The sequence below is a fragment of the Pipra filicauda genome, unplaced genomic scaffold (assembly GCF_003945595.2).
Source record: "Pipra filicauda isolate LSUMZ 115617 unplaced genomic scaffold, ASM394559v2 scaffold80_size11013439_pilon, whole genome shotgun sequence".
NCBI classification, from domain to species: domain Eukaryota; kingdom Metazoa; phylum Chordata; class Aves; order Passeriformes; family Pipridae; genus Pipra; species Pipra filicauda.
In genome coordinates this window covers 8,374,987-8,401,171 of record NW_024104987.1, presented here as the reverse complement: position 1 = coordinate 8,401,171, position 26,185 = coordinate 8,374,987, and the positions used below count along the sequence as shown (strand labels likewise).

The 26,185-nt window shown below is 53.3% G+C and overlaps 1 protein-coding gene across 5 annotated transcripts in view; it reads left to right on the top strand.

Annotated features, from left to right (window-relative positions):
* SEPTIN9 (septin 9) overlaps positions 1-25,731 on the top strand; it is a 135,782-nt gene extending 110,051 nt beyond the window's left edge. For all 5 annotated transcript variants that reach the window (XM_027715682.2, XM_027715685.2, XM_027715681.2 and 2 more), the window contains 9 exons: positions 6,076-6,267; positions 10,225-10,353; positions 10,745-10,826; positions 11,563-11,700; positions 17,637-17,754; positions 20,126-20,221; positions 21,070-21,166; positions 22,708-22,759; positions 23,555-25,731. In XM_027715682.2, the coding sequence (XP_027571483.1) occupies positions 6,076-6,267; positions 10,225-10,353; positions 10,745-10,826; positions 11,563-11,700; positions 17,637-17,754; positions 20,126-20,221; positions 21,070-21,166; positions 22,708-22,759; positions 23,555-23,690 (1,040 nt within the window). In that variant the 3' untranslated portion in view covers positions 23,691-25,731. The remainder of the gene's footprint in view (positions 1-6,075; positions 6,268-10,224; positions 10,354-10,744; positions 10,827-11,562; positions 11,701-17,636; positions 17,755-20,125; positions 20,222-21,069; positions 21,167-22,707; positions 22,760-23,554) is intronic.
* The last annotated feature ends 454 nt before the right edge of the window (positions 25,732-26,185 follow it).

Genomic DNA, 26,185 nt, shown 5'->3' with positions numbered 1-26,185 from the left:
CATTCCTCCTGCAGGGTTTTCTGTGCAAGCTGAGTTTGGGGAGCGCTACCTGCCTCTTTGTTTTCACAGCACAGAGCTCTGCAGAGCAGTGGTGACAGGGGTGAAGGGCACCTTCTCTTGGCCAGGGACTGGGAAGGATCTCCATGTCCCTCCTGTGCTGAGCACCATCATCCAGGGTGGGCGGACAGGGCTTGGGAGGAGGTCCCATCCTCAGACCTCTCAGGGAATCAGTTTTGAGGATGTCTTCAGATCCCTCTGGGCACGGGCACCCTGAGCCTGTCTGAGGGGGCAAGGACTGTGTTGGCTGCTGGAGTTTGGTGTGAGGGGCTGGTTGATGGAGCAGCTTTTGCTGGCATCTGTGTGCAGGAGGGTTCCTCTGTGATGGGGCTGTCCCCAGTGAGGAAGGGCTGCTCTGGGGTCAGCTCGCTCCAGCTCCAGGGGAAGCTGCTTACTGAGGGAGATTATTGGGGCTGTGTGAACAGAGATATATCTACATGCCTGAGCCAAGACTTGGGGTTGTTCATGGTCATCTCCTTCTTTTTAAACATGGAGGAGAACAGTCTAACTCCTTGCAGGTTTCTACAAGTGGTTTAGAGCTGCTGTCTCACGTGGTTGGAGAAATGAGGATGTAGGACTGCTGTTTGCGCTGCCAGGGCTGCACGTGTCCAAGCTGGGGCAGGGTGGTGGGTCAGCCTCATGCCAGATCTGGGGGGGCATAGGAGCTCATAGGCAACTGTTTGGGGTCGTGGAGTTGGCACCACAGTTTGACCTCTGGGATGAACTCGCTGCATCCCAGCCCAAAAGTGCCAGCAACCAGAGCCTGCAGCAGCTGGGGGGTTAAGATTGGAAGGGAAGCAGCGATTGGGAGCCCTGAAGCATCCATCTCTCGTAAATAAAAGAGCCAGGAGGGGTGAGCTGCAGAGGAGCCGCTTCCGGAGCAGGGAGGGGAAGCACACAGTGAGTGAGGAGGGAAAGCACACAGTGAGTGAGGAGGGGAAGCACACAGTGAGTGAGGAGGGGAAGCACACAGTGAGTGAGGAGGGAAGCGCACGTGGCAAGCGGGGACAGCTGGACCTGCGAGTGATAGTGTGCCCACAGCTTGTGCCTGTGGCCGTGCCTGGTCACCTATGGAAGTGCTCACTCCAGAGCAAGAATCACTGTCTCCTTTTTCACTGAAAATGGGTTTATTTCCTACCTGAGTAAAAGGCTTCAAGCCGGAGCATCTTGTGTGCTCAGAAGGCACCTGGCCACCTCTCTGACAGCTCTTGGGTGGATTTGGTCTAATGGAGCATAGTTAAGCATACTCTGCTATTTCTGGGTTGTGTTTGTTGGCACCCAGGTGGAAATGCAAGCTGAGAAGGAAACATAACTGGTTGGTAGGTGGGCCTGGGCTGCTGGCCAGCCTGAAATTGCAGCCTGATGCCGAGGGATGCAAGGGACAGATTCCAGCTCGGGCCTGGCAGTGCCAGCCAGGTGCAGCTGATTGCAATTGAATAATAGCAAAGTCCCTTAGTTACAGGGTCTGCAGCAGTTGCTCTGTGTGCCTGGCTGAGCCCACTTCTGGGGTGCTGAATGCCCCTCCCCAAGTTTCAGACCAAGCTGTGCTTCACATTCCCTGATACCCACACATCCCTGTGGGGCCAGCATGGACCTGCCACGTTCAGCACTAGGGGATCCCATGGTGGCAATGACTGGGCAGATGAGAAAAGCAGTAGTACCTGGGCCATGCTGGGTTTGCATCCAGTCCTGGCTTTGCTCACTCCCTCCCGACTCCTCCTGTCCCCTCGGAAGGGAGAGCTGTGGCTTTGCCACCTCCTCCGCAGGTTGGATTGGTTTCCATAGCTTGTGGTCTCTGGCTCAGTGTGCCAAGGGGAGAGGCCCTGGAGGCTGCGCGTGCTGCAGTCCTGCCGGCCAGCTGTGCTTAACCAGGAGCTATAAATTCACTCCTTAGATCTAAAAATGTCTCTGTTACTCCCTACAGGCACAATTTTCTAAGATAGCTGCTCCCAAAAGTCAGAAGGTTAGTTTGTCCACATCGCTCCCTTGAAAACTTCTGTGGATGCTCAGCTGCCCAGGAGGTGATTTTGCTTTCACACCCTGATACAGCACTGTTCACTGCTCTGCATCTTCTCTCTATCTTTGCATAAATCCATAAGCCCATGGTGTTTCTAGTGTCTGCTGTGTGGAGGAAAGGGGAGCTATCCCCACCACAGTGTCCTGGTCTTCTGGGTGCTTGTAGCTCTGCAAAACTGGTTACACCATCACCAAAAGGTGGCCAGTGCTTGGTGCTCCTGAGGGGTGCTTCTTGGATTTACCCTGCAAGCATTAGCATTTTGCTGTTGATTGCATGTGCATCTTAGTAGTTTGCCAATGGTTTGGATTTGTTGACAGGCAACCATGGCAGAGGTGCAGCCTCCTGGCCTCTTTCCAGTTGTTCTGTGCAGCCACTGAGCACCAGGTCTATGACCAACCCCACTCCAGGATCAGCTTTGCTCTCCCAGATCACCACAATCCTGCTCCCTGTGCATTGCTGGAGCAGAGCATGGAGCTGCTGGGTCTAGTCAGGGTCTAGTCAGGACCTGGGGTCCCAGTGCAGGCGTTCCGTGAGGGTTCTTTGACCTTTGTGTATCTGCAGTGGAGACACCAGTCTCTTACATATCCCTTTCCCAGATCCTCAGTGAGGATTGCCAGCCCAGGTTCCGGGTTTCAGGTGAGCCCATGGCTGTCCTTGCATCCCCTGCCCGCAGTGCCCTGGGCTGTGGCAGCCGTGTGGCATCAGCACAGCATCTCTGAGCCCTCAGTTTGCTGCAGCCCCTCGCCAAGCCCGTCCCACGTACAGAGTCCAGCTGGCTGAAGGAGCAGGAGGGTCCCCGGGGGGTTCCCAGAGGCTTCCCTCCCCATGGGGTGCCTTTCATCTGCTGCTTCACAGATGTTGGGTTTGGCTCGTGCCTGACATGCATCAATTATAGTGCAACAGCCTGGAGTCTTTGGCAAAATCAACTTTGGAGCAGCTGTCCTGAGTCAGCCCGTGCCTGAGCTGGAGCTCTGGCTCTGTCTGCGCTCGGTGCAGCGCTGCCCTGACCATCTTGGTGCCCACGTGGAGAGGGTTTTCCTGGCAGAGAAGGTCTAAATATGGCACAAGCACATCTTCCCATGTGCTTTGTGTTTATCCAGGAACACTTGAGCAGGAGAGAGCTGCAGGCTCTGGGCTCTCTGCCCTATCAGCAGAGCAGTGTCCCCTTGTGGGAGGGGCAACAACCAGGTTACAGTGACACTGGTGAAGCAATGGCATGTGAGGTCTAATCCTGCTTTGCCAGGGACTTGTGGCCATCAGGAATTTCAGACAGTAATTGGATGTTTATTAACCCATCCCTCTTTGCAGTGCTCCATAGGGGTCAGCTCAGTGATAGTGGCTCTGACAGCACCACAGGTTTGACACCACAGAGAGCACAGTGGGTCAGACAAGTCCAGGATCTGCCCATGATGCGTCCCAGACATACACAGCTCTGCTCCAATTTATTTCTAGGGTCTTTCTGTTAGAGACGAGTGACCCCGGGGAGTGCTCCCTGCCACCTGGCACAGCATCCCTATGTACCTGTGCTGCAGAGTGGCCCTGCATGCTGCCTCTGCTGGCACAACCCCCTTGGACCCAAGTGGGATACTGGAGTCCTTGCTAAGAAAACACCAGCTCAGTGCTGGGAAGCTGAAGAAAAAATTGCAGGTTTGGGTTGTGGTATTTCCCTTGGGAGCCTGTCTGCTGGTGCTGCTGGGACACTGGTGTCTTTGTATCCATGCTGTCCTGCAGATGCTCCTAGTTGCAATATATTGTAATATATTGTATATAAATATTGCAAAATATTTATTGTATTTTTCCCAGGTGCCAGGTGCTTTAGATCACCTTTTCCCAGCAGGTAAACAGAAGCAGCGTCACAAGTGGATGGTGGCTCTCTTCTCTGTTTAATTTCTTTATTTCTCTGTGCATGCTGCTGCACCTTACCTGCACCAGTGTCCCAGTTTGCTGTCCCATCCCACGGGGCCAGGGCACTTGGTGCACAGAAGAGGTGCCTGGAGGAATTACACCCGTTGCATAACCCAGCGTTGTTGCTTGTGGCAGCATATTTTCCACATGATTTACTTGTCATTTTGTTTTTCTAGTGTTATGTAGGGATTTTTTTTTTTTTCCTACTTTTGGCCTTGCCGTTTTGGAACGGAGCTAATTTGGGATTTGTGGTGAGATCCCTTGGCACACTGGGCTGGTTGGCATTGCAAGGGGCAGCGTGGCAGCACGTTTCCAGCTGTGCAGCGTCCCTGGGAGGAGCGAGATGCTCCCGTGTGTGTCAGCAACAGCGAGTTTGCTCTCTAGCAGCTCTGTGAGTAACAGTCAGCTGCACAGCTCGGGATTGAGGGTTGGAAAAAAGTGTTCAAAATGCCCCAACAGTCTTTGGGATTAGTTCTAGATTTGCTTTTTTTTGGTTTTTTACATGATTTTTTTCTCCTCGGCCTATATTGAGCATGTGGAAACTGGCTGTGCTCGCAGAAAGAGAGTGGTTCTGCCTCAAAGAACCCAGCAGGCTCTGGTCTGATGTGGCTCCAACCTGTCACCAGAGGAGAAGGGATACTGGGCATGTGTTTGGAGGAGCCCCTTTAGCCCAGCCTCACTCCCATAGAGAGGGAGGGAGAGAAGACCAAGCAGCACATTGTGGGAGACCAGAAATAACCTTGGTGAGATGAGCTGAGAGCTGTATTGCTTTCTGGAGGGGAGAGGACTTTGCAATAAGTCCTTTGCAAATAGTAATGTTTTTATTAATAATAATAAATGATAAAAAGAAAATAAATAAACATTGCAAAGAGCTGAACAACGATAAAATGCTCGCTTAGGATGGTGGTTGTAGGCACCCAGGCACTGAGCAGCAACAGGCTGGGGTGCTAAGGGCTCTTAGAAGTGTGTTTTCCTGTAACCTCCCTCTCCATGCCTGGATCAGAGGATCATGCTGTTCATGGCTGATGCCTCCAGGAGCTTACAGGGACCAGGCTGACCTTCTGCATATGCTGCCTTTGGGATATTTGCTGTATCCACTGTAGGTGACATGGAGCAGCTGGGGCTGGGTGGGAGCAGACTGCATCATCCTGGAGCACATGGGGCAGTTTGTCCTTCCTGGAGGCTGATGCTCCTGCCTGGGGAAGTGGATGGTTCCCTGGTTTTTGTTACAAAGCTGTTGACTGAGGCAGTAGTTGTACATTTGCTTCTTCTGAAGGGCTTTGCTAATCTGGAGCATCTTGCAGGGGAGACAAGCACCCTGTCTCAGTGTGACACCAAAGGGTTTGGGTTTCTGGGGTGAATATCGACAGAATTAGACAGAATTAGAGCGAGATCACAAAAGCTCCATGGCTGTGTGGGTGTTGTCTGGCACGACCCACTTTGATGCAAATGTGTTGGGTTTTCTGCAAGCCTGGGTGGCAGCCTCTGATCTGTGTCAGCTGGAGCTCGAGGAGAGCAGTAGGTGCCAAGGATTTCTCTGTGTCTGCAAAGCTATCCAGTTCCCCAAAACGTGGCCGTGGGGCATTCACACCAGCAGTCTGCATAGTGCTGTAATTCCAGTGGTATGGAGGAGCTGGCAGGCTGGGTAGGTCTGCCAGCCTATAGTGGCAGTGCCTGGGCACAGGGCTGCGGTGCAGGGCTGCTTTGTCACTCAGTAAACAAACTCCCACCTGTGGGCTGAGACTTTCTGGGTGCTGGGTCCTGCTCCACGGCAGCAGATGGGCCTCTGTGGGACCTGGTGTGCTTACACCCCCTTACATTCCTCTGCTGCGGCAGCTTTGGTGAAGTGGGCAGGAATCAAGGTGAATCCAGTGAGTTAAGAAGGGAAGCCCCAAACTGCGTGTAATTTCAGGTGAAGGAAGTTCCCACATGCCTCCTCCCTCTCAGCCTTTTGGTGCCCTGAGTCTCCCCTCTCTGCACATGCTTTATTCCCGCTTCAGATCCAGCAGGGAGCTCCTTTGATTCCCTACCAGGAGCAGCACACAGCGTGTTTGGCGCTGCCTGCCCATCTGACCACCCTCTCTTTGCTTCCCCAGGTCCAGAGGCAGTTCCCAGCCACGCACCCAGCATGACGGACGCTCCACGGGATGCCGGCCCCAAGCCGGCGGCGCCGACGCGGCCGGAGAAGCCGGCTGCGGACTTCGGCTACGTGGGGATAGACGCCATCCTGGAGCAGCTGAGACGGAAAGCCATGAAGCAGGGGTTCGAGTTCAACATCATGGTCGTGGGTGAGTTCTCCCCCTGCACCAGCTGCTCGGAACGTGCTCAGCCGGTTGTTTTTATTGTTCCACGATGATGTTTGTCCTCCCCGGAGTCTCCTCGGGAGCAGCGACTCGGGCTCAGCGTTGGGGTCCCTGCCTTTGGAGTCAGCAAACTCTGCTCCCAAGGAGCTGGCTTGAGTTCAGCTGTCGTTAAAGCTGTCAGTGTGATGTGCTCCATAGTCCTGTGCATCTTCCTGCATCTTGGGGTGTGCTACCCATGGGCACATCCAGGAGGGGAACACCCTGAAGGGTGTCAGGACTCACAGGAGCTCCCTTGCCAGTTCTCCTGGGAGCCCAGCACTGGTTTGAGCAGTCAGAGGGTGTTTTAAGGGCTCAAGGGGCTGCACTGCTGCTGGTATACCAGAGCCCTCATCTTTGCTGGTATTTCCAGCAATTTGGGTCAAATTCCTGCTCGTGAGTTTTCTTGTATTCAGGCAGCCGTGCTACAAATATGAGGGAAAAAATACCAAAACCAGTGATTCACTGTTGGGAATAAAGACCAGCAGGAGGGGTTTGCATAACTGGGTTGTTCGGCTTGAGAAGCTTCTGCTGCTGGTGGCTCCTTTGGGGACCTGCAGGGTGGCACAGGGGGGATGAAAGTGTCCCACAGGGTGCCCACATGCAGGGAGAGCGTGCTGGGGACTTGTCTGTCCAAATCCTGCTGCCTACAAACTCCTGTTCTTTAGCTTTCCCAGGCTGTGCAGGGTGGATGGGATGAAGGAACTTTATTTCAGCCAGAGGCCACACTGCTCTGGCTGCAGCTTCAGCTCTGGGATCTGCACTCCAGCAGCCCCTGGGCTCCTGGAGCCAGGGATGGTACCAGCCGCCTGCCAGCAAAATGCTGGGTGTGCTGGAGAGCTGGGCAGGCACTGTGGGACACCAGGCAAGGAGGAAAAGGGAAAAGAAATGAGCCTTTTCTGCTTTTTTCCAGCTATTTGTATCTGGCTTGGTCCTATGGATCAGCTTTTGTGAGCTGGGCTGTGCTCCCTGGGGCTGGGCTGGGCAGATGCCAGTTCTCCCTGTCGGAATCTCTCATGCGAGCTGCAGGGGGATGAGGAGAGTAAAGCCCAGGCTATGACCAGGGGCATGGTGATGGGGCCTCACCATCCCTCATCCTCCTGGGAGAAGCTTTGTAAGGCTCCCATTCATGCAGGGATACCTGTGATGTGTCCCCTGGGATTATGGAAGAGCCTGATCCAGAGTTTGCTAATTCTGTTAAAGATATCAGTGCAGTGTAGCTTCCCAGCAAGCTCTGCTGATGCTCTGCCTTTCCCATTTTTATATTTTCATTCCCTCTATAGAGAGGGCTCACCAGGCTGTGTGATCACAGCAAGCCTGGTCACCACAGAACCAGTTCTTGAGAGGTGTTTTAACAAATCCAGCTCTTCACTGCTAGTGGAGCAGCATTCCCAAGGCAGAGGGATCACTGCACTGGTCCTGAGAGCCTGCAAGTAAGATTGCTTGAGCTGAGCCCACATTTCCCTGCCAGAGGAGGCTCCCATCTTTCCAGGAGCAGGCTCAGCTTTCTGCTGTACAGATGTGGAGGGATGTTCAGGAACGGGCCTGGCTATGCTTTGGCAGCTCTGTGTGTGGTATGAACGCCCGTGCTGCAGTGCTGGAAAACATTGTTCTCCCCTTGGCAGGCGCTGGGCTGACTGTTTACAGGCTGGGGAATTCGTGGCAGCATAAACAAGTCGAGCTCTGGCCCTCCCAGAAGATGCAGGAGGGCTGCGGGAGGAGCAGCACCTCGCAGGGTGTCCCTTGGGAAGGGGGTGCTGGGCTGAGGCTGGGAGGCAGCAGCCAGCCCTCACCCTGCTGTGCTTCTCCAGGGATGGTCAGGCTGCTAGGGATGAGTTTAGCTCCGTTATTCCCATCCAGTCTGAGCTGTGAGTCCTTGCCTTGAAATTGTTACAATCCCTGTTTTACAGGTTGGAGAGGAAGGGAGGGAGTGGGAGGTGACTTCTCCTGTGCAGGAGGTAGGAATTGAGCATCACTGCCATGGAGGTGTCACTCCTCACCATGTCCTTGTGATGGGGCTTTGTGAAAATCCTCTGCCCAGCGTACCAAGGTCCCTGTTCAAAAGGGTTTCACCAGCCCAAACAGAGCTCTGACAGGGGGCTGTGGGTTGAGGTTGGCTTAGCCCTGTGTCTGCTTAAGGCTGCAGAGATGAGAAAAATGTCTAAGCTTAAAAACAAACAAACCCAAAGCACATCTTCTGTGTTCAGTTTTTGGTGCAAAGCAGCTGTAAGGAGAGGAGAGGTGGCCAGGCTCAGCTGAGTTTTCCCTGCTGGATTTCAGCTCTGGGAAAGGCAGTGAGCTGCAAACCAGGGGTGTTGGAAGGGAGTCTGCCCTGTGCTCAGCCACCTGCACCACAGCCATCGGGTCCCTGGGTGCAGCCCCATCATCTCCCAGCAAGGTCAGCCTGCGGCCACAGTTCAGATGGGGACTTTGCATCCATGGCAGCTGATGGCTCTCACCTCTGATCCCTCTCCAGGCAGTGCAGCTCCAGCAGTTTGGGCAGGCACAAATGCAGAGACCCACTGCCCGGAGCTCTGGCAGGGTGTCACCCTGCTTTCACCTCTCCCCAGGTGCTCCATGAGCAGTGGCGCAGCAGGGCCTTTGCTTGGCTCTCTGTGTGCCCAGCTCCAGACCTGTTTGTGCTTGGCCCTGTGTTTTAGACAGCAGAGGACTAGGAGCACTTGTCCCCAGCCTGGTCCATGTGTTTCTCTTACAACCCAACCGTGACAGAGTTTTCCTGCTTTGGATTGCAGCCAGGCCATTGGTAACATTGTAAACTCAGCTTTAAATTGGTGTTTGATCAGAGAGCGAAGTGATGCCAGGATGTGATGCCCAGTGCTCATGCATTGGTTGGCCCTACAGTTGTCTTTGGCAGCCTGGATGGGTCAGGGTCATGAAGGACCCTTGCTGACTCTGCTTAGGGACACTGTATGGGACAAGGGACATGCCAGTGGCAATGCCACAAAAGCTGGCTGCAGCGTATCTTGGCAGAACAGAGCTGGAGGGGTCCTCACAGTGTGTGCAGGAACTCTGCAGTGGTTGTAGGGGGCACAGAATATCTGCTCTGAAGCAGGAGCCAGCTGCTTCCTGGATTTAGAGGAGTTGGTCTGTTTTCTTTGCTGTGGAAAAATTGTTCTCCAAGCTCATGGGACAGTTGATCTGGAGAGTCAAGAGCTGCCGGTGTCCATTCTCTGCAGACTGGCCTCAGCTCTGGGAGATAAAGCATGAAAATGCTTGTCTCTAAAAGCTGTTTTTTCGGAAGCTGTGGAATCTCATGTGCTTCCTGGGATGATGTTTGTGGGATTCAGAGAAGCTCCTGGCCTAGACCTGCTTGAAGGGATCTGTGCAGCCAGCTGGTCCGATTGCAACAGCAAGTCCGCCAGGGAAGGAGCAGCAGATGGGTCAGGGCTGAGGTTTGTAAGATTGTTGCTGTTGTTAGTCCTGTCCAGCTGAGGGCTTGCCAAGCTGCTCCAAAGGCTTCCCTGTGGAGCTCGACAGAGGACAGTGCAAGAGAGTAAAGGCACAGATTTGTCAAGATGCTCCTTCCTGGGATTCCCTGGTTCCCATGCCCTTCTTCAGGGCTGCCAAGTGTCACTGCAGCCCTCCAAACATCCCCAGTAGTGTCTGCCTGTCCTTGGGTGATTTCGCCTGGATGCAGGCAACCAGCTCTTGACCTGCTCACTCCCAGCGAGCCAAGGAAGGAGTTTGCTGCCTGCAGAATTTTCCTGCCTGGCTGGACATGAGTTCCCTGAGCCGGGGGAGCTGCAGGGGAGCAGCTGCACCTCTTCCCTCCCTCTGGCAGATCCGGTGCAGGCTGAGTCTGTCAGCATCCCCATTCCCTGGCCCCTCACAGAACAGCCTGGAAACAAGTGAGTGCTGACCGTGGGTTATCCTGCTCTTTTCCAGGTCAGAGCGGCTTGGGGAAATCCACATTAATCAACACCCTCTTCAAATCCAAAATCAGCCGGAAATCTGTACAGCCCACTTCTGAGGAGCGGATCCCCAAGACCATTGAAATCAAATCCATCACTCACGGTGAGGCTCTGCAGGTCCCACCTGGTGCTTTGGCTCTTGGTCCTGTTCTGCCTTGTATCTCTGGGGGCTCACAGAGGTTATTGTCCTGCACTAAACCTCCACCCTCATCTCTCTGGAGGGGGTTTTACCATCTTCTGATGTTTGCAGGGATGAGAAAACATCTATTTTTTCCTTTATTCATCATCATCAGCTTAATATTGTTGGAAAGGGAACAGATGAGGTGGCCGTGGGGATGGCATTTCAGGGCGGATGTGGGGCTCCTTTGGAGTGCTGATTTGTTGCTCTGATAAGCTGTGGAGGTACTTTTCTCGTCTGGGAGCAAGCTCCAGCCCTGCAGCTGATTTTGGGAGGGTGGGCTTGCCTCACGTGCCAGCTTTCCTTTCCCTTTCAGAGATTGAAGAGAAGGGGGTTCGCATGAAGCTGACGGTCATCGACACCCCGGGATTTGGAGACCACATCAACAATGAGAACTGGTGAGCTGCCACGGGGACCAGGGCAGGGGGAAGGCGGGCGAGCCCCGGCCCATCCTGACCTGGTGCTGAGGGCTGTAGCCTGGTCCTGTGCCACCCGTGCTCCGTGGGGAGCAGGGAGGAGGGTTGTTGTGGTGGCAGCGCGGTGCCATGTGCCCCGGGGCTGACCCTGGGCCCTGTGAGAGCCCACAAACATCCTGCTGTTCTGGGCATGAGACAGCCTTTGTTTGTGGCCAGGAGCAGCTGTGTGCCAGCAGGGCCAGTCCCCGGACCTCGCTCATGTGGCTCTGAAGGCTGAACTGTCCCTGGAATCCCTGGGACAGTGACTGGCTCTGTGGGATGGCCCCTGGGGCTGGACAGGGCTGAGCAGTGGCAGGTGCCTTCTCCTCACCACGAGATGAGCTGGGTTTGTGGGGTTTGATTCTGCTCTTGCTCCTGTGCTGTGACACCATGCAAGGAGCCAAGGTGTGCTCCCAGCCATGTCCTGCCCCTCAGCCAGGTCCAGGAGGAGAGAAGGGAGCACTTTTTAGGCCCTTGCTTGTCTCAACCAGCCAGTAAATCCCCTTCATCAGTGCATGGAGTTGCTAAGCAGTGAACACGTGAGGTTTGTGGGATTCTCTAAGATGCTGAGTGTCCCTGCCTTGGAGGGTTCTGCTTCACACAGGCCAGGTGGAAGGGTCAGCGTGGTCCAGATCCCTCACACAACCCCATCATCCCATGTTCCTCTCTCTCTCTGCAGCTGGCAGCCCATCATGAAGTTCATCAACGACCAGTACGAGAAGTACCTGCAGGAGGAAACCAACATTAACCGGAAGAAGCGGATCCCTGACACGCGGGTTCACTGCTGTATATATTTCATCCCAGCCACGGGCCACTCGTACGTACCCCACTGTCCCTGTCACCCCCTCGGGCTTCCCTCTCCTGCCTTTGGTCTGGGGCAGCTCACAGTTCTGCCTGGGATCCTCCTGTGTTTCCTGGGGACTTGAGGAGCCTGAGGAGCGTGAAGCTGTCCTTCTCAGGGCTGTGGCATCTGGAGCCCTTGCAATAACACAGCAGAGCTGCTGTACCCCAGAGAAATGTGATGTTTCCTCTTCCATAGGGCCATCAAAGCCTCTCTGAGCTCCAGGGAGCTGCTTGCTTTGCTGTGCTCACCTGGCTTGCTCTGCCAAGGGTGGACACCAGCTCTCAGATTGGTTGGAGGTGCTGCCTTTGCAAGCAGAACGTTAATTTTTTCTTGCTGTGCCCCTGACATTGTAAGGAGAGAAGCCAGTTTTCCTTGTGCTTCTAAGGGAGCAAACACCCTCACCCTGTAAGGGTATTTTGTAGGTTGTTTGACTGGTCTGCAAGTGGGATGCTGTTTATTCAGCCCAGAGCTCTCCTGGCTCTGGCACTTCTCAAGTGACAGCATCAAAGGCCCAGATCTCGCTCTACTTTTTTTTTTTTTTACCTTTTTTTTTTTTTTTTTTTTTTTTTTTTTACTTTTTTTTTTTTTCTCTCAGGCACACAGCCCACCATGAAAATCTGGGGCGCTTAAAGTGTCTTGAAAAATGTGGCTTGAAGTATCACAATGTAAAACGAGACCTAAGTTTCCTTTTGATTTGTGTCAATTCCTCCTGCTTCTGGCTCTGTCTGCATGGGGATGTTTTTGGGTCTGTTTTCAAAAGTAAATTTAAGCCTCAAGCACTGTATTCATGTCAGCCTTTTCCACTTCCCCATGTGGAGATTTATTCTAATAGAAAATACTTTGTTTTGCTTCTGTCAGTGGGTAGACCAAAAATGCATCTTTCACTGGAATAAAATGACTGCATGGGCCAGTTATGCTCCTCTTGGGTAACTGATTGGGAGCAGAGGGGCTGACAAAACGTTTATGGTTTAATACAATAAAGCAGAAAAGGTTTCAAAGGGAGATGACATTTTTAGGTCAGTCCACCGTGTTGGTCCCGCTTATCTCAGCCCAGATCTACAGACCCTGCCTCGGCAGGCCCGGCCACTGCAGCGTGAGCTACACTCCAGCTTTTCCTCATTGCTTGGGGCTGTTCCACTCTTAAAAAAAACACCCAATCCTTAGACCCTGCGGGTGTTTGACCTGCGCAGAGGTTGGAAATTTTAGGTGCCCGGGCAGCACAGGATGTGGAGCCCCATCCCCGTGTCCCCCACCGGAGCCTCTCCAGCCGCGCGCTCTGGTTTCTCTCACCCGCCGGCTCACAGCAATTGTGTGGATATTCAGCTGCTTTTTTTCTTTCTCTCCAGCAAACATGTGTTTCCAATATCCGAGCAGGCCCAGCAGCTGGGGGCCGTTGTTGCTGAGCCCTGTGCTGATCCTCTTTCCCCGGCTGGGGCCGGCGCTCGCTCCGGCCGTGGCTCAGGGTCTGCTCTGTCCTGCCCCACTGTCACCGGCTCACACGCCCCCTCCTGCCACGGGATGGAGGGAACCAGAGGAAATGAGTGAAGGGGGCAAACCCCACCGGGAGGGAGAAGTCAGTGGGAAATTTTGTTTCTCAGAGAGCTCGAGCAGGCGTTGGGTTTCCTTTCTGCTCTCTTGTGAAGCCCAAGTTATGTTTCTTGTCACCATGGATGGGCTGTCCCCAGTGGTGCCCCCGAAAAGATGATGTGGCCACCTCTACTTTGGGGTAGAGCTGCTGTGGCAGCACCAGTAGCAGCAGATCCTGCTTGGGAACTCACGTCCTGGGGTTGTCATACAAGGCTGAGTGCAGGTTTGTGCCCTGGCTGACGCAGGTGATCTGTGGTTCCTTGCAGGAGGGTATGGGAAGGCCATCAAGGTCCTTGCAGTGGTGCCTCCAGCTTCTCTGGGAGATGATGGGGAGGATGGCTGGCAAGGGCAGTGGCTGGTAGAGCTGCAGAGACCTGCACTGGGGACACCCAACTCCAGAGAACCCCACCATGCCCACATGATGCCGTCTGCGTGCTCCACTTGCCATCCTGGGAAGTTTGGTGCCACCCCTCCTGGGATAGTTCTTAGGGGAGCTGCTGCCTTCACAAGCCAAAGCAGCAGTGACTCGTGTCCATCTGCCCTTCCCTGCTGATGTGGATGGGCACGGCACAGAATTCAGCATCCCTTCCCTGGCACGTGGGTGCTGCAGGCAGCTGGGTTAAGCCTGTCATTGGGTGAGAGCTTACTTTTTACTTAAATAAAAAGGTGAGAGAGAGGATAAAAAGCAAAGTTAACCAGGTACAGAGATTCAGAGGCCAGAGCAGAGGATTGCTCAGCTCTGTTTCAGTCTGGCCCTCCCATCTGAGCAGCTCAAGGGTTAATCAGAGGAGAAGTTTCTGCTGTGCAAGGAAGTTTGCAAGGGAGTTCAGGCCAGGCTTTGCAGCCCATCTAGTTTGCACACAGCCTGTCCTTCTTGTAACACTCCCATATAACCATTCCTGTGAAGACTGAGTATGGTGCTGGCAGGGGCTTTCAGCTGCAGCTGCACAACCCTGACTCTGCCACCCAATAAATATCTCTGCTCTGACCCCTGCAAAGCTCTGTACAACTCGGAAATGGGGCTCTGGAACACTGCCTGGCCTCAGCAGCCCCTCTGCTGCCTGTACCAGGGCTGTTGGCTGAGGGACTGCCCCAAGTGCTGCTTTCCCTGCTGGCTGCCCCTCTCAGGTGCCCACCAGCTCCCTCCAGCAGGTGATGGGGTTGGGTGGCTGTTGGGTTCTCACCGGTGTTTGCTTAACACACGGCTCAAATTCTTGCTGTGAGTTTGATCTGGGGCACAACCAAAAGGAAATAACTTTGCAGCTCGCTGTGAATTTTGATTCCTGTAATAGCATTTCAGGGGAACCAGCAGGAATGAGCCTCTGCTTAGACCCTGTCTGTGTGCAGTGGCTGAGGGCAAGGCAGAAATAATGTGTGTCCAGCCACCACAGCGTGTGTCCAGCCTTGAGAAGATGTGCCCAGCCATGACAGTGTGTGCCCAGCTGCACAGCTTTTCCCATCCCCATAGCAAGAGGGGATGAGGGAGTAACCATCTCTGTCTGGGTTGGGCTGGAGTCCATCCTGCACCTCCTGCTCCAGCCCATCCGCTCCCCTTAGGGCTCCTCCACCCCTCCCAGCAAAGCCCAAAGCGTGTATATGTCTAGTTGCAAGTTAATAATATCAAAGACCATTTGGGGAAGGGGAAGAAAACAGGTTAGTTTTTTTTTCTTGAGCTCTACCCTCCCTTCTGTGATCTGCTTGGAGCAGATAGCTTGTCATCATCAAGCCATATTTTCTCCTTTGATGTCTTCACATGAACATGATGTCTAGTGACAGGTCTTGTTGTTAGTGAAAAGATTCACTTTCTTTTAAATAATTAGGGTTTTTTGGGGGCTACCCGTCAGAAATTGGTAGAATATCTAGAAAGTTGCAAAATACCCTAATAACATACAGTTTGTTCCTCTGGGGAGTCCCGTGATGTTCTCCAGGATGGTGCAGGGAGGTGACCTCCCATGGACGAGGCACTTGCAGGAGCCCATCAGAGCACAACGTTGTGTCAAAGGTGCCTTGGGCTCTTCTGGCTTTGGGTGCAGAAGGACATGGTCACTGTGCCTGTGTGGATGGGGTGGACACAGCAGGGAAGTGGGCTGGCTCTGGCTCTGCTTCCTGTTCTCTGGCATCCTCATCCTCTGGGTATCTGTGAGGGATCTGAGGGTAACTGGGCTTTTAACATGTAGTTTGAGCTGAAGCTCAGTTGATTGCCTGATTGTGAATTCATCTGCATTCGCTACATATGCATCCTGGTCTTTAAAGGAAAAGCTGATGAAAGAGGCAGGAACACAGACTCAGTAGGGAAGAAGCTTTTAGAGGGAAAAAATTGTTTGGAAAATAGCAAAGAGAGAGGAGGGGAAAGAATTCTGCTGGGAAAGGAGCATAACTGCATTACTTCCTTGGAGGTCTGGGAAATACATTATGCAGAGCTCCAAACAATGTTTGCCAGCAGCAAGTCAGCTTAGATGTGTCCATGGGGGGTTCCTTGTAGTTTTTTTCTGTTCTTTTTTTCTTTAATAGCCAAAATCTTTCTTTCCTGGGGCCCAGGGTGATCTGTGACTCTTGAGTTTGTGCTGGGACCTTGTTTGTCCATGTGCTAATGATGTGCTCTGGGCTATGTGTCTCATTAGTGTGCAGGGACAAGGTCCACCTGGCACAGTCCAGCCTGATCCCTGGGAGGGGATTGGGTTTGACCAGGGAGGAGTTCACTGGGTCACCAGCACTGGCTGTTCTGGAGCAGCCTTGAGCTGCTGTTTTCAGATCAGTGTGAGCTGAGTGGGTCTCTCCTGGACATCCCTCCCTTGGCACTGGAGCCAAGCAGGGGTGACCCCATGGGATGGGAATGCTGCCTGGTGACTGCTGAGGAGTGGGATCAATCCCTTCCCTTCTGCATTCCTGTGGCTCTTGCTGGGTTTGCAGGGGTCTCTGAGCCCTTTGTAGGGCCTGAGAAGACTGTGATGGGGTTTGCTTGAGTGTGTTGGCAGTAGGTGCTCTCTTGGCCATGTTCTCCCTGAGTGCTCCACTCTGTGTTTCCCCCCAAGGGCTCCTGCTGGATGCCTGCTTCCACCTGAGCCTTTTAAATCACTGTCCCATTTATTTTGGTTTCTTCCCTGTTGCCATGGTTTGAGGTCTCATTCTTGGTCCCAACTCTGCCACTGATGCCCATGGCTCCTCCAAAAGGTGACTTCACCTCTCTTTGCCCCAAAGATGAATTGGGCTCGTGTCCTGCTGGCACATGCCAGCTCTGGAGGTCTTGGGGATGTGTGAGTGACAGAAGTGTCCCTTTGCTTCTGGGACACTGACACTGACCTTCCTGCCCCTTCAGTGTGCTTTCAGTGAGTGCTTATTTCAATCAAGCTCCTATCCCAAATGTGTTCCTGGACCCTGGGACCTCCAGGTTTCCTTTTTCAAGGCAACATCTGCTCCACTGTCCTGCATGTGTGTGTGTCCCCATCACCTCCAGAGCCACTGAGGGGTTCCCGCAGCAATTGAAGGTGTCCCAAGAAGGGCTTTCCTCTAGCTTGTTTGGGAACCCCCAGCAGTAAAAACACCTGGATGTGGAGAAGTGTGGCACCAGAGACCGTGTCAGCATTGTCAGCAGGAGCTTTCAGCAGAGAGGGATTTCCCAAGGCACTGATCACTGGGGTTATGCAGTCTTTTCAGTTTTCCTCTGCAGAGACTTTTGTTGTAGAGATTTTCTGACATTTTTGCCCTCTGGAACAAGCAGTATCTCTTCTTTGCTCCCTGAGGCCCTGGAGAATTCACAGAGCTTTTTTTAATCCCAACTGATGGCGTGAGATGCAGTCCTGGCTCATGCATAGCAGTGGACTGGTGCTCAGCACAGGGGGGAGTGTGAGCAGGAATAGTCACCTGTGGCCATTTTCGTGTTGTGCTGTCCCTGGATGGTTGGTGACAGCTTGGATAGAGCTGGAGGAGGTTTTGATTTGTACATGGCAGTGGGCTGGCCCTGCAGCCAGCATTGCCCGTGCTCTCATCCCGGCTTCACCAAGGACTTGTGTAGCTTTGGGCAAGTTCCCGCAGTCCTCTGTGGCTGAGCAGCCCTGCAGAGATGAAAGCCCTCTGCCACTTCACGGGCCTTTGTGAAGGTTCACAGGCGATAGCAGGTGCTTTGAAAAGGAAATGTTTTAAGTGCTTGCAAATGATCCCCGTGCTTTTAAGAAAATGTCTTTATCTGTCCTATCTGAAAGGAAGTGATTCCCCCTCTGTCTGATCTTTGAATGCCCCTCTCTGCCAGGGGATTGCAGCAGCTCCCACCTCGCTGAGGGTGTTCGAATCCCCCCTTTTTTTTTTTTTCCTGCTGTGTTTTCCAGGCTCCGACCGTTGGACATCGAGTTCATGAAGCGCCTGAGCAAAGTGGTCAACATCGTCCCGGTGATCGCAAAGGCTGACACGTTAACGCTGGAGGAGAGGGACTACTTCAAACAGCGGGTAAGGGGTCGGTGGCTCTTATCCCCGGGCTCCCATCTCTTGTCCCCCGTCCCCTCCTGCCCCTCTCCCCCTCCTGGCTCCCCCGGCAGGGCTGGGCAGGCGAGCTCCTGGCCGGGAGCCCAGCGCATTCCTCGGGCTGCAGCTCCGAGCGATCCCACGTGGCCGGAGGAAAGGCCTGCGCTCCGAGCGGTTCCTTGTGTTTCTCTTGGATCTTTGTCAGTGCAGGATAAGTGTGGAGCTCTACGTCTCCAGGCCTGCTCCTCCTGCCTCCTGTGTTATTGTTGTTGTTATTTTCGGGATGGTTTCTGTTATTTTGGGAGTGAAAACCTCCCTGTGCGGCATCGTGCGCTGATACAGGGACCAGGCATAAAAATGTGTGGGTTTGCTGAGCTCAGCTGGGCAAGATTTAAGAGGGAAGCAAGGTATGAAATTCCTTTGGTCAGGAGCTGGTGGTGGGAGCCAAGGAGAGGCTGTTCAAATCCGCAGCAAGGCATGAGCTTTGCTCCGTGTACCCCTGAGGCTCCCAAGAGGTGGAAATACCCCATTTTGGGGTTTGGTAAGGGACTGTAAATCCGTTTGTGTAGCTGATGGATGTGGCTGCAGGTGTGATGGCCTCAGCATTCCCTACAGAAGTAAGCAAACCACCAAGCTCCTTGGTCCATGAGTCTGAAGTGCAGGGAAGTGAAGGGAAACGGGTCTTGCCAAAAAGGCAGTTTTAGAGTCCATTAGTTATAGAGAGGACAACACCTTAGCCAGGCGTTGTTCCATGCTTCTGTGCAGAAGAGGGTGAGCCACTCCTTCCCACACCAGTGTCTTCCCAGTTCTTGGTGAGCAGGATCAGGCACTGAAATACCCAGTCTGGTTTTGAGAGCTGAATCCAAACTTCAAACTCTGCAAGCAGTTTCCTTGGCTAGAGGATAGCTGGAAATGGAGTTGAAAGGTAATCCAGGCTGGGCTCAATTGGCATGTCAGCCTGTTTGCATGGGATGTGTGAGGAGCTGGTGTGGGAACACGGAGGGCTGAGTCCACAGTGCCACATCTGCTCTCTGTGGTGGCTCTTGCAGACTGAAGGCTCCATTCAGAGGTTACCAGTGCACATATCCACGTGTCTGTGGGTGACTCTGGGACTACAAAGTCAGTCAGTCTTGGACTTAAAATGTCACCTGGGCACTCTGGGCTGCTGCTGCCATCCCTGTGTAGTGGAACACCGTGGGTAGGGAGCACACGGCTCGCCTGCTCTGCACCGGCTCGGCGCAGGATGAGCTCGCCCCATCTCTGATTACATTCCTGATTATAACCAGACCCCCCAAATCCTTCCAGATGGAGGGAGAACACGTAGCCACGTGGTGTGTTTGCTCACTCTCCTCATGCTCCTGGCTGCAGAGTCACTGGTGGAGATGAGAGGGCAGGAAATGAGACTGGGTGGGCACAGGCTGGGACCTTTTCCCTTCACTCCAGTGTGCCTGTGTCTGTGCTTCCAAAAAGCAGAGCCCTGTCTGCATCTGGGGGTGTAGCTGGTTCAGAGAGCTGTTCTGGGTTCAGTTTGGGGTCGGCAGGGAATGATGAAGCACCAGCCTGGCTGCAGGCTGATGCTAGTGCTGCACTGAATGAGGGACTCTGGTGCCTTGTGGAGTTGGCTTTGTTGGGTCATTCCCCTAAACAGTGTGTGGGTTTGGTTGGGGGATTTCCCTGGGCTGGATCCACTTCCTTTCCCAGCCTGCAATGTAGGACTGATGGGGAGGAGTTTATAGCCATAGGAAGCAATGGAAGTGGGTGCAGAGGCTGACTTGGAGTTTGCAGTGTTGTAGGAGAAGTCTAATCCTGTGAGCTCCCCATGAGCTGAGCCTCCACCCAGGAATCAGATTTCAGCATTTCTTTGCTTTGCACAGAGGCAAAGTCCTTAGAGGCCACTCTTCTAAGCTGTGTCCCTGTCCCCTTGGATCAAGCTCCTTTTCCAAGGAGCGTAAACAAACACCAGAAACCAGCTTTTTAACTTTGGGTTACAAGCCTGGCAGCTGCATTCCCCATTGCTCGGGCAGCTTGTAACGTCATGTTGTCTTTTTCAATCCCAAAACAACGCCCATCTCATATAACTTCATCTCACTCTCAGCCTGAGTTATGTCTTGGCACCAGGTTCTTGCAGAGATTCCAGGGTGAGCACTTGGTGGGTGTGTGGCAGGTAAACACGGGTGTCTCTCCCCCAGGTGGGCAATGTTTAGGATGGAAAGGGAAGAGCTGCTGCCGGACTTTGCTGTGACTGGTGGGCATTGCTCAGAGAGCCTCTCGGGTGGGCTGTGAGCAGCTGCTGTGCTGACAGTGCAGCTCCTCTGCCTGCATCCCCTTCACATGTTCCCCTGCTCTTCCCTCCTAGATAATGGCTGATCTTCTGGCCAACGGGATCGACGTGTATCCTCAGAAGGAGTTTGATGAAGACTCTGAAGATCGGCTAGTGAACGAGAAATTCCGGGTTGGTGTGAGGGGCTGGGGCTTGGATGGGCCCTGCAGCTCTGGGGGCTGGTGGTGTCCTGGGGGAGTCCCTTCCAAAGGGCCTCTGTTTTCTTTCCAAGGCTGCTGTGCCCTGTCCACGGGGTCTGGCCAGGACCAAGGATCCTTCCAGAGCTCAGAGCAGGGACAGAAAGAGGGTGACAAAGGCTCCTGGGGAAGGTGTCCTCTTCTGTCCATACTCCTTTCCCCATCTCCATTCCTCCAAGGAATTCCTCAGTAGTCTGCAAGCAGGGGGGTGCATGGTGCCTGCCCATCCCTGGCTAGGGCAGCAGCCTTCCCAGCACCAGGAGGGAATTTCCCCCTAGTCTGCCCTGCTCTGTGGCTGTCAATTCCAGGCCACAGGAAATAACTGGGAATTTTTTGGCTCAATAAAGTGGTTTGGACAAATTCAAGCAAGAAAAAAATCTTCAAGGAGCTCTTAAATTCAAAGATACCACCTTGGATCAGGAAATGACTGACCAGAAATCTGGCCATGGGTTGCCAGATGCTGGGGGCAATTCCCAGGGAAGCATCATGATACCTTTGGTCCAGTTGTATGTTGGCACCTGCCAGTGAGGGGCTGGGCTAGACTGGTTTTGGACTGGGTTCAGACTGGGTTTGGACTGGGCACTTGCACAAGAGATACTGCTGCCCAGGTCCTGGGCTGCTTGCAGACCTTGGCAAGCAACACTGCTCAGGAATATCAGGGACAGACCAGCTCATCCCGTGAAACTCTCCTGAAAACAGCTTGATGTAGGACTTTGCTCACCAGTTTGGTTTCCTGACCAGTTTTCAGGAGGAAAACATGACCTTGTTTTTTCCTTTGAACAGGAAATGATCCCGTTTGCAGTGGTGGGCAGTGACCAGGAATACCAGGTTAATGGAAGAAGAATCCTTGGAAGGAAGACCAAGTGGGGCACCATTGAAGGTACCTTGTTCTTGATTTCCTACCCCCAGAGCCCATCTCCCTGCCCTGACAGGAGGCAGTGAGGTCCAAAAACAGCAGTAGAAGTGTATTTAGTGCTTCCCTGCCCCTCCAAAGAAGATAAATTCCCTGGTGTTTGAGGACTGGAAACACCTTGGCCAGTGTGGCCTTTGTGTGGCTCAGGGGGCTGCTGAGTGCTAAAGGGGACACTTCTGGTGGTCTTATGGCCTGGTTTGTGCTTTTCACACAGTTAAACAGTTTTACACAGTTAAATCCTACCTGATGGCAGGATTTTAGGGCACACAAGCTCCTGTTAGAGCCTTCCCCTGGCATCTGTACCCTCCACCGTGCCTTTGGTTGGTGCCCTTGTGGGATCTCTTCCCTCTTCCATTTCCCATCGGCATCTTCCTTTTTTCTTCCCCATTTTACAGTGATGGTTTAAAGGCTAGATGAAAGCTCCTGGCTCCAGCACATCTACACATTTCCTTGTCCTTGGTTTCTGGCAGCCAGCTGGCACATCTCCAGTACCACCCCTCTCATCTTCCTCCGTTTCACATTCGTTTGTTTCCCCTCATTTATGAGTCTTTTTTATAGGAATCCTGTGTTGAGGGATGGTTTAACAAAGCTGCCAGGAAAATCAGTGTATTTTAAAGCTCTGCTGCCCTCTTGTGCTGTGTCTTTGGAAGTTCTGGGTTTCATGGGATTCATTAAACCCCTCACCTTCTGCTTGTGGCATCTCCCTTCAGCACAGGGAGACCTCAAGGACACAGCCACAGCCATAGGCAGCCTTTGCAGAACACTGTTATTTGTTGTTTTGCCATTCCTGATGATGTTTAGTGGTTGGACTCAGTGATTTTTAGAGGTCATTTCCAACTCAAAGGATTCTGTGATTCTATGTACAAGCCTGTTTGGGTTAAAAAAAATAATAATTTAAAAACGGAATTCATCCTCTAAATTGAGTAAATTTAGGGGTAAAATATGAGCTGTTAGACCAATTGTGGTGGAGCAACACCCTTTGACTTTTCCCTCTTGCAAACACCCCCCTTGCTCCAAGCCCTGTTCCAACAGCAATAGCCTCTGTCACCAAGAGATTGTTTCCCTCCACAACAGCAGCAACCCAGGCAGCTGTCACCAGCGTGCCCAGAATGCTGCAGGATGCTCATGGCCAGCACTTCTCTGGAGACAGGCCTGGTGCTCACTGCAAAGCTCACCTTGCCCCTTCCCCTGCCTTGTTTGGGGCCCAAGAGGGTCCCAAAGGACATTGCTTTTGGTTTTGTTGTTGGAACACAGTGGGAAGGGACTGTGGATGCTCAGTCAAACCTCACCAGCCAGTTGGTCATGCTGAGCTGGGGCAGGTACCTGGTACCAGCTTCACAGCAGCAAAGGGGACTGCTGGGTCCTGCATCCTGTAGCCCCAGGATGTAAGACCCTGTCTGAGCCCTCCAGATGCTGGTGAAGCCCCCCAGGTCCTGCTTACCCTGAGGGATTGCTGTCCCCATGGTGCCATGGGTGCACACTGATGGGTTTCTCTCCCTTCTTGCCAGTGGAGAACACGACACACTGTGAGTTCGCCTACCTGCGGGACCTCCTCATCAGGTCAGTGGGACTCTGCCTTCTCCCAGGAGTCTTCAGTCAGGTGGCATCCAAAGAAAGGGGAGAGCCCAGCCCAGCTTGAAGCAGCTGCTTTGCTCTGCTCCTCCATCTGTCCCTTCCCCCCATCCCCTCCCAGCCTCTGCAAGGGGTGATCTCCATGAATGGGACTCCAGGGGGCTTTTCTCAGCTACAGTGCTGAGTTAAGGGAGGAGAGGAGCAGTGGATGGGTTGGGACACTCCAGGTTTGCTGGCAGTGTGCAGTGTGGCTCCAGCATGCTTGCCAAGCAGCTTTTGGCCTTAGTGATCCCTCACCAGTCCCAAAGACATCACCCTCCATCGGGGTGTCATTGCAGGGTCTGAGTGATGGCTGCTCCCCCTTCAAAGAGGTGTCCCTGCTGCAGGGGAGGGGGAAGCTGAGCTCCCCTGGCTTGCTAGAAGGGTTATTGAGCTCCTCCTAAATTTGGCTCTTAAACTCTGCACACCTGAGCTGTTGCTGACAGGTAGTTGGGTGGGACTACAAAACCTGATCCCAGGACTTGCAGGACCGGGATCTCCCCAGATGGGTGTTCTGCAGCCAGAACTCCCATGTCCCCAAGCACCAGTGAAGGCTTCTGGCCCTGGCTGCCCCTTCTTGCCTTTACTTCCCTAAAGACACCGTTAACCAGTAAAGCAGGGTGGGACATTGGGGCTGTTTGGAGCAGTATTTGGGGTGTGCAGGAGTTGGAGTGCAGAGGTGAAGGCTGGGCAGCTGAGCTGCTCCCAGCAAGATGTTACTGCTCCCCTTTCCCTTTCCTGCAGGACACACATGCAGAACATCAAGGATATTACCAGCAACATCCACTTCGAAGCCTACAGGGTCAAGAGGCTGAACGAGGGCCAGGGCTCGCTCTCCAACGGCGTGACCGACAAAGAGCTGGTGGCTAACGAAATGTAACCGTCTCGCTCCGTAGCCAGGACCTTGCTCGCTCACGCTCGCTATTTCTCCCCTCTCCCCCCTTTATTTTTATATAAATCCTCTGCCACTGTCCCCCTTCCCCCGGTCCCCGACCCCCTGCCATGTTAACTGACCAAATAACCAGGCGCCGAGCGGGGCGGCCGCTCACCCCCCGCTTTGTGGCATGAATTTGCTTCTCGGCCCCCGGCCCAGCATTCCCGGGCTGGGGACTGTCCCTCCGTGGAGGTTGAGCTCTCGCTTACCCCCAGCTCTGGCCCGGCAGCCGAACCCAGGGGAGCAGATCCACGGGGCCAGCAGGATTGGGGTGCCCCCGGGAGCCCTGCCTGCCCCTCCGTGCAGAGGCTCCTCTCCGTCCGTTGAAGGCAAAAGGGTTTCTCCAGGTGAATGTAGCCTTCGGAAGCAAGGTACGGGTGGGACGAAGAGAGCAAGACAGTGCCATCCTTGTCTCCTGCCGCCTCCTCCGAGCCCTCTGCAGCCCTCCAGGACCTGCCAGCCCCCAACCCAACCCTTGTACCCCATCTACATGCAATAAACTGGGAGTGTTTAGGTGTCACCTTGCCTGTCACCGACCCCCTGCCAGGCAGAGCGACCTGCTTTGGGAGAAGTGCCTTTTCAGACTGTGACCTTGCAATAGTGTGGGAGAGGGGAAGGAGGGTCTGCCTTGTCTGTGCAGCCTGCAAAAGGCTGCAGACCTTTGTAGGGACTCCTGTTCCCTGTCCCTTGGACCATAGATGTGGCTGATGTCCTGAGAACACTTGTGTATTTATTTTTCATTCACTTGGGTGGGATTTTTGTGTGCTGAAGGCTGGGAGTGTGTTTGTCCAAAGGGGGCTGAGAGTGGAACGTCTCCACAAAGCGGTGGTGGGAGGTGGAGGGTTGTCCTGTCTTACCCTTGTGATTCTTGGGCTTTTTTCCCTATGTCAGAGGAGGCTGTTGGGCATTTTTCAATCATTTTTTATTTTCTGGTTCCCCTGTGTGACCTGTGTCCGTGTAACACACTCCTGTGTTTTGCTGGTCCTTGTGCAGGGGGTCTGTGCATGTGCAGACTGAGCCCTGCCGCCCTGGGGAGGGCTGGGGTTGTGTTTGTGGGTGCTGTGCCCGACGTCTCCCCCTGCTCTGCCCCCCAGCACCTCCTCTTTCAGTGTATCTCCAGTAAATAAGTCCCTGCAAGGGTGAGGTAGCACCGTGACACACGAGAGGATGGTCCTGGAGCAGAGCTCTGCAGTCCTGCCCCTGCCCCAGCTCCGCTTCCCTTTCTGTTCTCCACTCCACCAATCTCCATATCCTCTCTAAGGGATAAAACTTTCTGCAAATCACCCATTTTTGGGGGGCACACACTAAAATGGCAGCGTGTCCCATCCTCTAGCACTGGAAGGCATGTGCAAAGCCCCGTGGTCTCCATGGGGGACAGAGCCTTCCTCGGCACAGGTGACCAGGAGGAAGGAGGAGGTTGTTCTCACCTCGGTGGGGATGCCCAGATGACATTGTACAGGGTTTGCAGGGGCTCCCCACACATGTCCTCCCAAAGAGGTGTGGGCAGGGGGGTGCATTGTGAGAATCCATTCCGCCCTTCACTCATATTCCTCCCCTGCCACAACAGCACCACGGAGCTGTTGGGGCACAGCAACTCTCTACTTGCTGACTTGCTATGTTTTAGCAAAACCAACAAAAAAAAAAAAGTGTATTAACTGAAAAAATATATATATATTTCAAGTGTTAAAAAAGACTGAAAGGGGAGAAAAATCTCTTTGTGTGAGGCACTTCTGCAAATGTCATCTTGAACTTTTTTTTCCTCTAGTTGAAGCTGGGCAAAGCAAGACACGCTGCTTTCTCCTTTGTAACCTGACTTTTTTTTTTTTTGAAGAAAAAAAAAATAATACAATAAAAAAACCCCTTCATCCAGATCTATTAAAATGGCCTTTTGGGGGTTATAAGCATTACGAAAATTTAGTCCATTTTTGTATAAATAATAGTGTTTAATATGTATTTCCCAAAATAAATGTTTCGAATGCAAATAGAAGGAGGTTTGTTTGGAAATGTCTGTTCCCAGCCACGGTGTGATGGTTGTTGTATGGACCCTGTGGGGCTGGGAGTGATGGGAGAGTCAAGTCCTAGAGCTGCTGTCCTCTGCCCTCTTTGGGGTGAAGGTTAGTTATTCCTAACCCCCTTTACTCTTCCCACCTTGGATACCTGCCTCAGGTACTCTAAAACACACTGGAGCTGCTGGTGATGAGTGCCCTGGGGATGAAGCCAGCAGGATCCTGAGGGAGGCAGGTGGATCCCCTCCCTCTGCTCCCCACGGGAAGCTGTTTGCACTGTGGTTGCTGGTATTTTTATGAAGAAGTGGGTTGCACCGAGTTCAAGGGCAGGCAGCAGCTTGTCTTTCACACAGATGTGGCTTTGGCTCCGCAGGCAGATGGTCTTCAAAACCCTTCGTGACTGCAGGGTTGGCTTTGGGATGCCCTTGGAAGTTG